Source organism: Grammomys surdaster, unplaced genomic scaffold (assembly GCF_004785775.1).
Source record: "Grammomys surdaster isolate TR1022 unplaced genomic scaffold, NIH_TR_1.0 125606, whole genome shotgun sequence".
Classification (NCBI taxonomy): Eukaryota; Metazoa; Chordata; class Mammalia; order Rodentia; family Muridae; genus Grammomys; species Grammomys surdaster.
The window spans coordinates 569699-583080 of NW_021620449.1; the positions used below are offsets into that span (position 1 = coordinate 569699).

Here is a 13382-nt window from a genome sequence, read left to right on the forward strand (position 1 = left end):
ACATCCATATAGCAAAACTCTTGTCAAAGTCATACCAGTGCCTGGACTGGAGGGGAAACTTGCTGAAAGGAAAAGAGAGAGGAGTCAAAAGTTCTTATGGGAGAGATCCAAGATGCTGCTGCTGTCTGAATAAACATATGAACATTAGAGAATTAATAAAATCATCCGGGCCTGTAGTATTGCAGGTTTTCTCAGCCTCAGAACTAACCAAGAAGGAAGAGGTGAGAGTGTCACCAATTGTTTCCAGGCACAACTAGTTTATCATCTGGGTCTTATGGCTAGTGAGGAATGTCTACCCTTTGGAATTGTCTCACTTTGACTTAAAACAGCAATTTCTGTGCCTGAGAAGGAGCCCTATGGTTTTGGAGTCGTTGCTACTGTTGTTTATTTTGCCATATTCCATTAGTTCCATGGTCTGTCTCTCTGAATTTTGACAGCAACAGGGTTTATTCTCAAGCACTTTGGTTTCCCACTATTGGACTTCTGGTTGACTGTCAGGCTTGGTAGTACTACCCACTGAAAATCTACAATGCAGATACTAGGTTCCATGTTACTTGTATATCACAGAAGGTCTTTATAATCTGTTCATTCTTTATAATGTCCCTTGAGATGGAACCCAGAGTTTTCTGTTTTCTAGGTTAGAGCTCTACTAGTGAGCTAATGACTGCATCTCCAGTCTTTTCCTTTCTTTGTCATGTTGTTATTTTTGTCTTCAGACAAGGCCTCACTATGCAGCCCAAGCTGGGCTTGCATGTATAAGCTGTTGCCTCAGCTTCCCATGTAGCTGGGATCAAAAACAGGAGACTCCACTCCAGACCAATGTTTCGATGTGGACTTTTAGATAGGACACTAAACTTATGATCATTTTAGTTTCATAGTTTCATATAAAACGTTAACTTTTCTATGTTACAAGTATGTGACTGTTACATTAGAAGCTCTGTGCTTTTCTTTGTCTCCCCGATCTCCATTTTCTCTCTTTCAATTATTTTTCTACATTTAGCACAAAGATGTACATTGTTCTTTTTATGGAGGTATTTTTTCTATTGTTCATCTCCTTCTCCTTTATGCCATCCCAGAGAAAGGATGTAGATCTGGAGTTTACCATTTGAAGATGTTACACCATCTACTTCCACTTGCATTTCTCACAAACAATGTTGTTATTGCACATGTACACCTGGATATCTTTGCATACAGCAGATCAACTTTTAACTTGTCTCAGATAATTTTCATGTTAAAAGGTTGTCATCTCTTCACAATTTCTATTTCATCTTTCACATCCACCCACTCTCCTTGCCTCAAATTCCCTACCCTTCAGAGTGCAGAGCAAAACTTGGCAATAGCAAATGCTGTGGAGGACAGTACCTTCACTCTCCACAAACTGTGGGATAGGAGGAGTCCAAAGGCTACTTTAACTATTGGGAGGCCAATAGTTAATACTTTAACTATTTCCATGAGCTTGAGCCCAGCCTGGGCTACACAGTGAGTTTCAGATCTGCCTGGTTACAGGATGTTGAAGCTAGCTTGGGCTGCAAACTGAGCCTCTCAAAAGCAAAACAAAGCAACCAACACAAACAAAAAGGGAGTTAAATGCCCTTGGATTCAACGCCATCGTTCTTGAGTCATGTGGTCCTTGACACTATCAGGGATCTGTGTGTAGAATAACTGCTCTAGAAAATACAGTTAACTGAGGTGTTTGTCAGTAAAGCAAAAACAATGAAGCCTCTTCTAAGTAGAGAAAGTCTCTCTAGAAAGTGCCACACATGAGATTGAAGGGCCTTTCCAAAGAAGCCCTAAAGAGACAGCTCATTATTGTCCTAACCACAGAAGGCTGGGCCCTCCACCATCTCAGGGCACAAACTCAGGACAGAGAAGCTGAGCCCAGGTGAAGGAGCACATATTCTCCGTAATGCCCTGAAGCACCAAGGCTTAACTGGGGGATTCTTGGGTGTCCACAAAGGGGAGTTTCATACCCTACAGGGGACTGTGTTCTCACTGAACCAAGACAAAACAAACAGACACAGGTTTCTTCCCATGTCCACAGTGTTCTTGTCCTTGATTTAGAGCTGTAAGGGGCACTATAACACACTAGCAGCATAATAGATCCATGCTTACTGGAGCGCTCTCTAGAAGACAGAGCCTCCGTCTAAGTGTATCTAAGAGTGGTTGGCTGGCAGCCTGTCACTTCTAAACATGATAAATCTATTGTTAGCTTTTCATAGAGTCAGTGCTACCTATCATCTAACTAGAACTCAGAGGCTTATGCACTGAACACACTCCGCTTCCTTCTCTTCATCTGATTGGCAAACATACAGTGTGGTTGGGATACTCGTGTATATGGCTTAATGATAAAATCCGTATCATTGACATATTCATCTCTCTAAACAGTTATCCTGGCTTTGGGAAGACACCTAGGTCCTTAATCATCTTTTAAGCTTAAATTTGGGGCTTTGTTGACCATGGTCAAACTCTCCGCCATTTCCCCCAAACATTATATGATCTCCATATTCTCTTGCTATTTCCTTTGAGAATATAGACTCTGTGCATGAGAGAGGGGTAGCTCAGAAATAGAGAGCAAGGAGGAAAAACAAGTTTATAGTGTTCCTTTTTTCTATTGTATGATGCAGTTTACTATTTAATTTTAGAAACAAAGCAAACATACACCTTGTGTACAGATAGAATCTGCTTCATTATTTGAAGGAGATTTGTACACGGCACAATGATGCCTCTGAGGGTTTTGTTTATTTATCTGTTTATTTATTTGGTTGCATATTCACTTAGCTCTCAGCATGGCATGGTTTCAATAAAGTCTGTCCATCTCATAGAAGAGAAAGGAAAGCCCAAGTCTGTCCTATCTTGTCTGGTCACAGATGATGAAAACCAAAGGCCAGGAGCTTGTGCCTCTCAGACTTTGACCTTGACTTTTCAAAGGTCAAGGGAAGAATTTCCTTCCATAGAATCAGTAATGTCAAGATACTAGGAAAGCAAGAGGGTAATTAAGCAGTCTTCATTCACTGCAATCTATTGGTTCACTGGCAAAATCATAATTTGCATTTGATTATTTTTAAAACTCTGCAAAGGGATTTGGAGACAGCTCAGTCAGTAAAGTGCTCACTCTGCAAGCATGAGTTCCTGAGTTTGATCCCCAGGATGCACATAAAAAGCTAGGCTTGGTGATGCATGCTTGTAATCCCAGCACTGGGGAGAGAGAAGAAGGAGGCTCCCCAAGGCCTGCTGGCCAGTCAGCCTGTCCAAATTGGAAAATATCAGTCCTGAGAGAACTCTGTATTACATAAAACAAAACAAAGAAAGCAAGAGGGATCATGTCCAGAGGCATGGTACCTGAAGTTGGCTTCTGATCTTCACACACACATGCGCATGTACTCTCCCACCCGGTACACATACACATACTCACATGCACACCACACTTGAGCACACACACACATACACACACACAAAGTGTTTAAGTAGCAAAATAAAGAATGTTAGCACTAAAGTAGATGGTAAAACTATGAATTATCTTAGCACACTTACTAGTGAAACAAAACCTGACTCCATGACCGTAAAGTATGTTCAGCAAAGAAATATTTCTCGAGTATTCAGTACTGTGGGTCTCACGCTTTGAAAATCAAAGTTCTTAGCCTTTTGTTGTTGTTGTTGTTCACTGTGTGGGAAATCAGCTCCATTCTGGTTGAATGTATAGGTGTGTGCACATGCACACTCACAATGTGCAAATCCAAGACTGTATGTGCATTCCATTTAATGCATAATGCATGTTATGTATTCAGGACAGTCATAGAAAGGGCACTACACAAAGAGCACTACATAGACTATTGGCCCAAGTATGTACTAGCTCTTTGAGGAAGCACAAGCTTGAGTCAACATGCAGAGATGTTTACTGAAGACCAAAGGAACGGGGTCAATAGTAAGAGCACACTTACCCCCACCCCAGCCCCTGCCGCATCCAGACTCACCTGCAGCACTGACAGTTTTGTCTTGGCTGACTTTAGGGACACTTGAAGATGAGAGTGCCACCTGATCTGGACTTTACAATATGCTGTCAAACATATTGTAGTCTACCAGAAGAAATGAGCTCATATAAAATACCTTTAATCCTGACTTTTCCCTACCTCAGCCTCTTCTAGATCCCACAGTGAACGCAGAGGAATACAGCCCCCAGCTTCCCAACCTCCCCTTCTCTCCCTTCCCTCTGCATCAAATCAGGAGAGAGAAAAACCTTATGTTTCTTTACGTGTGCAAACAACAAAAAGACAACAAAGGGCAGTTCTTTATCAACCGATCCTCACTAGCAACTCTTTATTAGTGGAACTACAATATTTACCTGTGAGTTTTAATGAGTTACTTCACACAAACATTATAACTTATAAACAAAAAGTCCTTCATTCCTCAAAACACCAATTATTTTTCATAGTTTCAAAGGCAAAATTATTTTCATAAACACCTGACTGGCCCATTTGGACACTCATTAATTGAACATTATTTAAATATTCTGACACAAATTAGATTTATCATAATTAAGCTGATCTCTAACCCAGATGAAAATGTTGTTTAAATACTTCTTTGTGTGCGCTGGGCTGACAGGATGTCTCAGTGAGTAATGACACTGGCCACCAGGCGTGACAACCTGAGTTCAATCACTAGGCCACACACAGTGAGGTAGAGAAAAAACTCCTACAAGTTACCTGATGGAACACACACACACACAGAGTAAATAAAATCTAATAAAACTTAAAGTATAATTTATTGGCATACCTACTAATCTTGCCTATTCAGAAAATATAAACTGTACAATAAGATTTTCTATTATTTTAAGACTCACTAGTATTGGACCAAACACGTCAGAATTGCTATGATTGCTTTTATTCAGTCCTTTTATGTGTGTTAAAGTACACATTATATTTTTCCACCTTATACAACAATGCAAATAAGCCAGACTCCTCCTATATAAAGATTGCATAAACTGTCAAAATAACAATAATAATAATAACACAATCAATAAAGTACAAGACTGAAAAGACACAGTATGTTAAGTTTCTCAATTTTGTTTTGTATGTTAAAAGTATTTTAATAGTAATGATATTATACAGTAAATATAGTTTATGGTAAATTCCTCTGCAGTCATTGATTCATATCCTGAAATACACTGGAATTTCCTCTAGGGAATGGAAGTTAGAGTCATTGGATATATTAATATAACACTATGATAAAAATTATTAATTCTTTTAGAATCTCATGCTGATTAGTTTCATGTCAACTTGACACAAGCTAAAGTCATCTGAGACCGAGAACCTCAACTGAGACCATGCCTCTATAAGACCAGTCTATAAGGCCAACCTGTAGCACATTTTCTTTATCAGTGACTGATGTGGGAGGGGCCAGTCCATTGTGGGCAGGGCCATCCCTTGCTTGCTGGTCCTGGGTTCTGTAAGAAACCAGACTGTTCAAGCCATGAGGAATGCCAGTTAGCATCACTCCTCCATGGCCTCTACATCTGCTCTTGCCTCCAGGTTCTTGCCCTGCTTGAGTTTCTATTCTGACTTCCTTCAATAATGAACAGTGATATGGAAGTGTAAGCCAAATAAACCCTTTCCTCCCCAAATTGCTTTTGGTTGTGGTGTTTTATCACAGCAATAGAAACCCTAACTAGGATAAATTTCATACAATGTAATTTGATCATATTCACCCCACATTTCCTCCCTTTGCTGCTCCCAGATTCTTTATGGAAGATTCTTTATGGATGTAGATAAGGTACAGTTGGGTTCTAAGCATCTTGTAAGTTTATTATCATTGAGAAAAAGCTTAGAATTTTACAAATTTCATAAATTTAATATGATAGAACTGAATAAAAATCATCTCACTAATGAAGTGTTGGAAGAAAAAACCATGGAAAAGCCACATGCAGAGGGGTGTGTCTTCTGTCAGGGTGGACGCTGGTGAGGGGGGAAAGATGAGCAGATTGAAGCACGTATCACACGTGTGGGTGGAAACCACATGATTGGTTCATAGATTTACTTTAGAAACACCACTGAGGTTTCATGAAATTTGAAGAACCTCAAGTTAACCTTAGCTAATCCCAAATGTGAACCAACAGCGTGATACAAAAACTGGCCAGTACTCTGAGTAGCAGTAACCTTTGTAGGCCCCTTGGCACTGATGGGATCCACATGGAGGAATGTCTGTACAGTTTCATGAACTTAGGCAAGTATTGCACATTGCTTTTCCATCCAAATCTATAACTCGACAGTATTCCATACATGCTGCATGGGAAATCATCCATCGGTCATTTTTGAAGGGCTTTTACTTTCTGCATTGTAGATATTATTTTTCATTTATACAAACCCTTGATATGCACAAACTAAAACAAATAATACCAGTGCCCTGAAGCTCAGTGATCTAGTTGTATCCGCCTGTTGGCAGTGTTGAAACTCTGTGCTCAATACAGTTCATGAATAACTAGACACGCAAACTGAGAATACCATTTTGGGTCTTAACTGAATGAGACTTAGTTCCCCCTTTTAAATTTTTCATTGTATCCTGTTTATCTTTTTAAAGTCTTGTTCTCAATTATCAGTTGCTTTGTCTTCTTTATAGTACACATGCACACACACACACAGAGAGAGAGAGAGAGAGAGAGAGAGAGAGAGAGAGAGAGAGAGAGAGATCTTCTTGTGATTGTTACCATTTGGTCATTATCATGTTGTCATTGGTAAAATGTCTACTCATACAAATCAAGTATAACATTCCAGTAAACACAGGAATTTTTCAGGATGAGGTGAGTTTTCATGTACTAGAAGGTCGTAGTAAGAAATCTGAATTGTACAAAGAGAAAAATTTAATCTTGCATTTCCAAAACCTTGCAGTATAATAAACAGATTAAGAAATAATTTGACAAAAAACATTTAAATCTCCAATTACCAGATTATTAAATAATACATCCAATGAAAGAGTATCTTGTAAATATTCAAAATATAAGAATAATTGTCTATAATCCAAAGATTTGGTATGAGCCATTATTAAGTTGCTAAATTGCCTTGCTATCCAACTGAGATAATAACTTTCATTATTTTGTTGCTATAAAATCATTTATGATTATTATAACACAAATCTATCCAGGGTTAGAAATAAAGCTGCCTGCCAGCTCACCATCCAGAGATAAGATTTCTGCTAACATTGTTCCTGTTTCCATGTGTTATAGCTTGAACATAAACATAGTCAACTTGTATTCATGTTTTATACAGAGCCTTTACTTGTGGTCAATGTTATTGAATATTATTTTAAAGAACTTCATGTTACTATAACATATCCCAAGTTCCTTATGCAGTACAGGAGATATGCATTCTTCCAGTGTTATAAAATGGAATTTGGTATTCATTTATGAGCATTTCCTTTACATTTGTTCTTAGACATAGGACCACATTATCAAGACACATTGTCATGTTTACACTTCTTCATCCATATAGGCCAAAGGTGGTTTGTTGTTGATGTTGTTGTTGTTGTTATTGGTGGTGGTAGTGGTGGTAGTGTTGTTGTTGGTGGTGGTTTGGTTTGATTTTGCCAAGGAAAAAGCACCAATTTAAAAGACTCTTTCAGACTCAGGTTTGAGTATTCTGCTAAGTGTCATTTGTGATAGTCCCCAGTAAAGAGGAACCAAAATAACATGTTAGCCTGCATGTTCCTGTGAACACTTAATTGCACTAAAGGAACCCAGAAGAAAGTGGCTAGCAAGGTGGTTTGATCTATAAAACACCCCTTACTCACGTATGAGACACTTACTTTGAATTTCCAAAAACCAAATAAAAAGACAGGTACAGTGCCACAGAAGTGTAGTCTCAGGGGAGTCGGTGACTGGAGGGCCTCTGGAATCTGATGGCTAGTGAACCGAATCAGCAGCTCCAGGTGCAGAAAGAGATGGTGTCTCAAAGTATAAGGTGGAAAACACTTGAGGAAGACACCCAGTGTATACCTCTGACCTCCAAAAATGTATGAGAGGAACATGTACCCTCCCACACATGCATAGACATACACATGTCAATACCTATACTACCATACATGCAAAATAAAGAAAATGATTTTGCAAAAACACCCATAATTCTAAACACAAACTTGCAAGATCCTAATAACAAAAGGTATAAAAAATAGTAAATTGATTCAGTCTGTGCTTGACCCTACTCTCCAAGTTGTCCTCTGACTTCTACATAGGCAATGTGGTACCCATGTGCACACACAAAGTAAATAGTAAATAAATGCAGTATACATACATATATATAAAAGAAAATTATTTTTCAAAAACACGCAAAATTACACACACCATTTGCTCTCTTAGCATATAACATTTATGATACCATTTAAAAGGAGACCAAGTGGAATGAAGGATAAGGAGCTTTTTTGTTTCTTGACCCATGGCTGTTAACATTTTAGTTGAAATGTTCACAATACTCGTAGCTCTATCTGATATTTTTGACAGTTAAAAGCCATCTCTGTTTGCGCCACTGTCCAGTTGTTTTCCAGCTGTTTATTGAGATGGCATCTCCCCTCAGCCGCACTTTTCCTTCAGCCTACATGACTTGCACCAAGGCCTCTCTGTTACCCCCACCCTCCACCATCAAGAGAGTTCAATTCTTCCTTTCCATGTGGGAAGGGAGGGAGAGATTCAGCTGAACTCTTTGGAAGATGAGTAACAAGCTTGGTCTTTGGAAGATGAGTGACAAGTTTGGCCTTAAAAACCTAACAACAAGGCTAAACTGTTGAAAAATACTTGAAGAGAAGTGAAACTAAAATAACAGTAATAATGAATGTTCATTTATATTAAGCTTCTGAGAAAAAAATTTTTTGAACTAAAACTGGGATGGATTGAGTTGAAGAAAGATTTGATTATCGTCATCCCCCAGCCTCTTTTCCGTGAGTTTCATCCATAGGAGGAAAAATGTGGAGTAAACGTAAATAATCTTTTTTTATTCCCCTAAGAGACCAAGTTACTTACTGGCTGGAGATGCAAGCATACTCACCTTACAGGAGCAGTGTGTGCCAACTGGGAGCAGTGATTCTCCTATATGTGCTATAGATTTTTTTTACCTGGAGATGAGGAAGCTTTTTCCCATCCAAAACAAGCACTACTTTTATGTCCTACCTGTTTTGGTAATGATATATTGAAAGCTAGACATGATACCTTATGAAACAAATTCTTAAAAATATTAAAATAAAAATAAATGTGACAAATTAGGCTGGTATGATGCATGTCCATGAGGTACATAGCGAAGGCAACTTATCAACATTTAATAAACACATGGCTTTTTGTAGCTTTGAAATTGTTCTTGAATTGCATTTCTGTGTTCATAGACTAAGAGTAATTAATTACCATTTGAAATACTATTCCTAAGTGAATTACTTCAATGTCATTCAACATATGGCTCAGAAATAATACTAGTTTGGTGTTCAATTAGTTATAAAAGTGATTTTTAATAGCTGGGATACAATGGCCCATTGTCAGTTTCTAATTCAGTAACTGCAGTTTTTCCATTTATACTTTGGTTAGTTCTGACATCATGAGTGGTTCTCCATAAAGTCATCCTGGAAAAAAATTTTATTACAGTTGCTTGGCTCTTTTTAAACAAACCTCAAAATTACTTTATGAGCATCCAAAATATTTTTCAAGGAACTTTAAAAAACTAATCTTTTTCTAATTTTTGAAGACACAATTGAAGACAATACTTGCAAATTAATCACTGAGAATTTATTTTATATAATTTATACCGGAGTATGAGTCATTTTTAATATTTATGTTATGGATAGCGATATTTCTTCTAATTAAGTTTCATCATGCTATCAAAGTATTTTTTATACATGCATACATATATATGATATATGTTACTATAAATAACAACACTATGAAGAAATGAGATTTCAGAAGGAACACTGAAATAGAAATGTATCACACTTTACACTAAGGTGTTCCAAAGCCAAGAAGGAGGATTGAGATTCCTTCTCTAGCCTAGATCTCTCAGTCTTTTGTAAAATGATTACAATGATTAATAAACATAAATCCAGTGTTCAATGACCATCCTGTTTTCAATTCAAATTTATGCTCCAACTAACCAAATTCTCTGATGTCTTATTCTATAATTACAGAAATTATAACCTCATATCTGATTGAGGAGCTCTCAATCAGTCCCTGAGCTAGGATGATTTTTACAGGCTAAATTGTCACTCATCCATACATTGATCCATCCATTCATTCATTCTGCTAAGTGTTTTGCTGGCACCAGGTTTAGATATGAACATTAAGGCTAAAGGTTCATAATGAAACAGTGTGCCTACCATCTAGCATTTTGAGTTCTCACTCAAATACATTTTATCTGAAAAAAAAAATTAGATTCAGCAAATGCACCCTGGGCTCGTGCTTCAAAATGCTCATGTTCTTGGGACCCCTCGCTTGTGTGTGAATATTTGCAGCCTGTTAAAAACAAATACAGAAAGGATATCTGTAAATTTAGGCAAATTGTTTCATTTATTAGGGCTTAACAGACTAGTGTGTTAGGATACCAGAAGAGACTAATTAGCATTTATAATGATGTAATTAACACTGATGCAATCAACATCTTTATTTAAATTGGCATCCTTATGTCAGTTGCTGTGCTTAAAAGTAAAAAAGAAAGAGAGAGAGAGAGAGAGAGGGAGAGAGAGAGAGAGAGAGAGGGAGAGGAAGGAAGGAAGGAAGGAAGGAAGGAAGGAAGGAAGGAAGGAAGGAAGAAAAGAAAAAGAAGAAAACAAAAAAAGAGAAAAGAACGTAAAAGAATGAAAATATGTAACAGCCAAAGAAGTATAGGCTAGAAATACCAGGATACTCAGTCATTTGGGGGAGTTGTCATTTGCCCCAAACCATAATTGAACATGTTACTAACTAAACCTTTCACTCTACAACAAGGAACTCAAGTGTATGATGACTATATCAGACTTGTTCATTTCTAATGTCCTATTTCCACTTCTGTGTCATTTGTTATATTTTATGTTTGGTGGAAAATGTTTACATTGATCAGCAAGATGATGTGATGAGGCTTCTTGATTCTTTAAGTTGAAGGGCAAGTCTTCCAGTCCCTATGTCCAGCCCACTGTGTACTGTATAATCATAGAGACTGCATCACAGTGTCCATGGAATTGTAACCAGGCTGTTTGAAGACTGTGAGCAAATCTGTAGTCATAGAATCAAAATAATCACTGAGGGATGCTGTTTTCATCTGTAAAAAAAAAAAAAAAGACTAGCTCCTTCTGCATCCCAATTTACCAACAGGATGGGGCGAGAGAATAGCATCATTTTATCAAGCTAAACTTGTACACAGTGTAGCTGGCATCATCTGAGCTTTTCTGCTCTTGTCTGCTCATTACCACTGTCCTAATTTATGGACAGGTGCTGAGGAGAGAGTGCCTCTCATCCTGACTTGAATTAGAAGCTTCAAACATCCCTTTTTAACCAAAGTGTTGCTTGTGAGAAACAGCTTTCTTGATTGTTTGTCACCCATTGTAGCACACAAGCACTGTAAAGTGGCTTCCACTGCCTGTGACACCAGGAGCAGGAACTCCGTAAGTCTTGAGACATTGTTCTTAACCCAGAGAGAAGCACTTCAGCATGTCCCGTCTGAGGAAACAGAGCCCCAACTCATTCACTGAGTTCTAGGATGTGTGCAGTGTCGCTCATGGGAAATTAACCCATAGTGGTTAAGAGATTTGGCAAAATCAATTGGCCAGTCTGCAGCAGTCAACTATTTAGCCCTTCACACCAATCAGCTAACAAGTTATTTAAACTAAATATCTTTAGCTTTCTTAATTACTGAACTAATTTAGAATGTAAGGTCTTTAAGGTCAGGAGCTAAAAGGAGCCAAATCCCCAGAGTATTTGGAATCGGGGAGAAGCAGAAATATATTTTGAACAAAGCTCTCGCCACTCAGAGGACCCTAACCATGTGCTAAGAGGCAGTCACCAGACATGTATGAGAGGATGCTTTCTGTGTTTTATTCTGTGTTTTAAGCATGTATGTTTATCTGGGCCTGGTGGTACACACCTGTCATTTCATCCACTCAGGAGATTAAGACAGGAGGCCATTGGCTCAAGACCAGCTTGAACTACAAAGTGAATTCAAGTCTACTCTGTGTAACTTGGGCCTCAAAATTACAAGGAGGAAGAGGGCTGGAGATGCTGGAGATGCTGGAGGTGCTGAAGATGCAGGGGATGTAATTCAGTTACAGTCTGTGCTAGCAAGCATGAGCTCCTAGGTTCAATCCTCAGCACCAAAAATACTAACATTAACATTCTATTGAGGGTGTAAACGGGGGAAATTATGTGCTCAGGAGCCACCAAAGGCCCAAACAGCTAATGAAGACATCAAAGCAAATATTGTGTGTATCGATAACCTGAAATGTTTCTGTATGTTCATCTGTGATGGTCAGCATGTAGCAAACAAGGTTCTGAATTGGAAATGACAAAAGGTATTGTAACCCCCGTGTAGAGTGACATGTTATGACCTGCCTAGATATTGCCAGCAATTCTAACTTCCCAACCAAATATAAAGCTTTCTCTTTCTCTCTTTCATTTTTCTTCTAAGTTAAATGTCACTGTGGGGAGGGAAAACTCACTACAAACTAAGTTTATTCAGATGGAAAAGCAATACTTCCTTTTATTGATATGTTTTACTTTGCTGGCAGACCAGAGCAAAGGTTTTGTGAACATTTAAAAGATGAAAAAAGTGAAGAATCCCAGAAGCGGTTTATCTTGAAGCGAGATAACTCTAGTATTGATAAAGAAGACAATCAGGTTGGTTCTCAAGTTTGAGAATGGCTGACATTGTTGTTTTTGAAGGTGGGCTGACTGATGTTCTTGTTGCCCCTCTGTTGTCCCCTCCTGCCTCCCAGCCCTACTCCCTGCCTCTGACAACTGCTGCCCTCTCTCCAACTCCTTGGCCTTTATTGCCTCCCCCTCCAGCATTCACTGGGTAGCCATGTGATGTTGCTCCAGTTGCTTAGCAGTGGCTCTGTGTTGGGCTCTGCATGGGTGGTGCTTGGCGCAGTCTTTGCTGCATGTTGTGGTGGGGGTCGGGATGCCGCAAGCTCCAGCTGTGGGGGTAAGCTTGTCAGCTGCATTTCCAGATGTGTGTGTAACTCTGCCAGTCGCTCCACTCCCTACAGCTCTGTCCTTCCGTTGTGCACAATTTGAGTTGGATTATCACAGAGGACCGATGAGCCACCGGTGTAGCTGTAAAGAACATACCTTGTTATGGTGAGGACAGGAGGATTTTGCAACTATCCTAAAAAAAAAATTAATAATAATAAGTCTTCACAGCAAAGCATCAAGTTTACATTCTAGTCTCACACCCTTC

At 38.7% G+C, this 13382-nt stretch overlaps 1 protein-coding gene across 33 annotated transcripts in view; it reads left to right on the forward strand.

The window, feature by feature from the left end:
* Arpp21 (cAMP regulated phosphoprotein 21) overlaps positions 1-13382 on the forward strand; it is a 164612-nt gene that overhangs the window by 62501 nt on the left and 88729 nt on the right. For 31 of the 33 annotated variants that reach the window (XM_028787084.1, XM_028787074.1, XM_028787079.1 and 28 more), the window contains one exon: positions 12712-12820. In XM_028787084.1, coding sequence (XP_028642917.1) covers positions 12712-12820 — 109 coding nt within the window. Of the gene's footprint in view, positions 1-12711; positions 12821-13191; positions 13283-13382 lie in introns of all 33 variants that reach the window. The other 2 variants (XM_028787101.1, XM_028787102.1) reach the window with 1 other exon arrangement.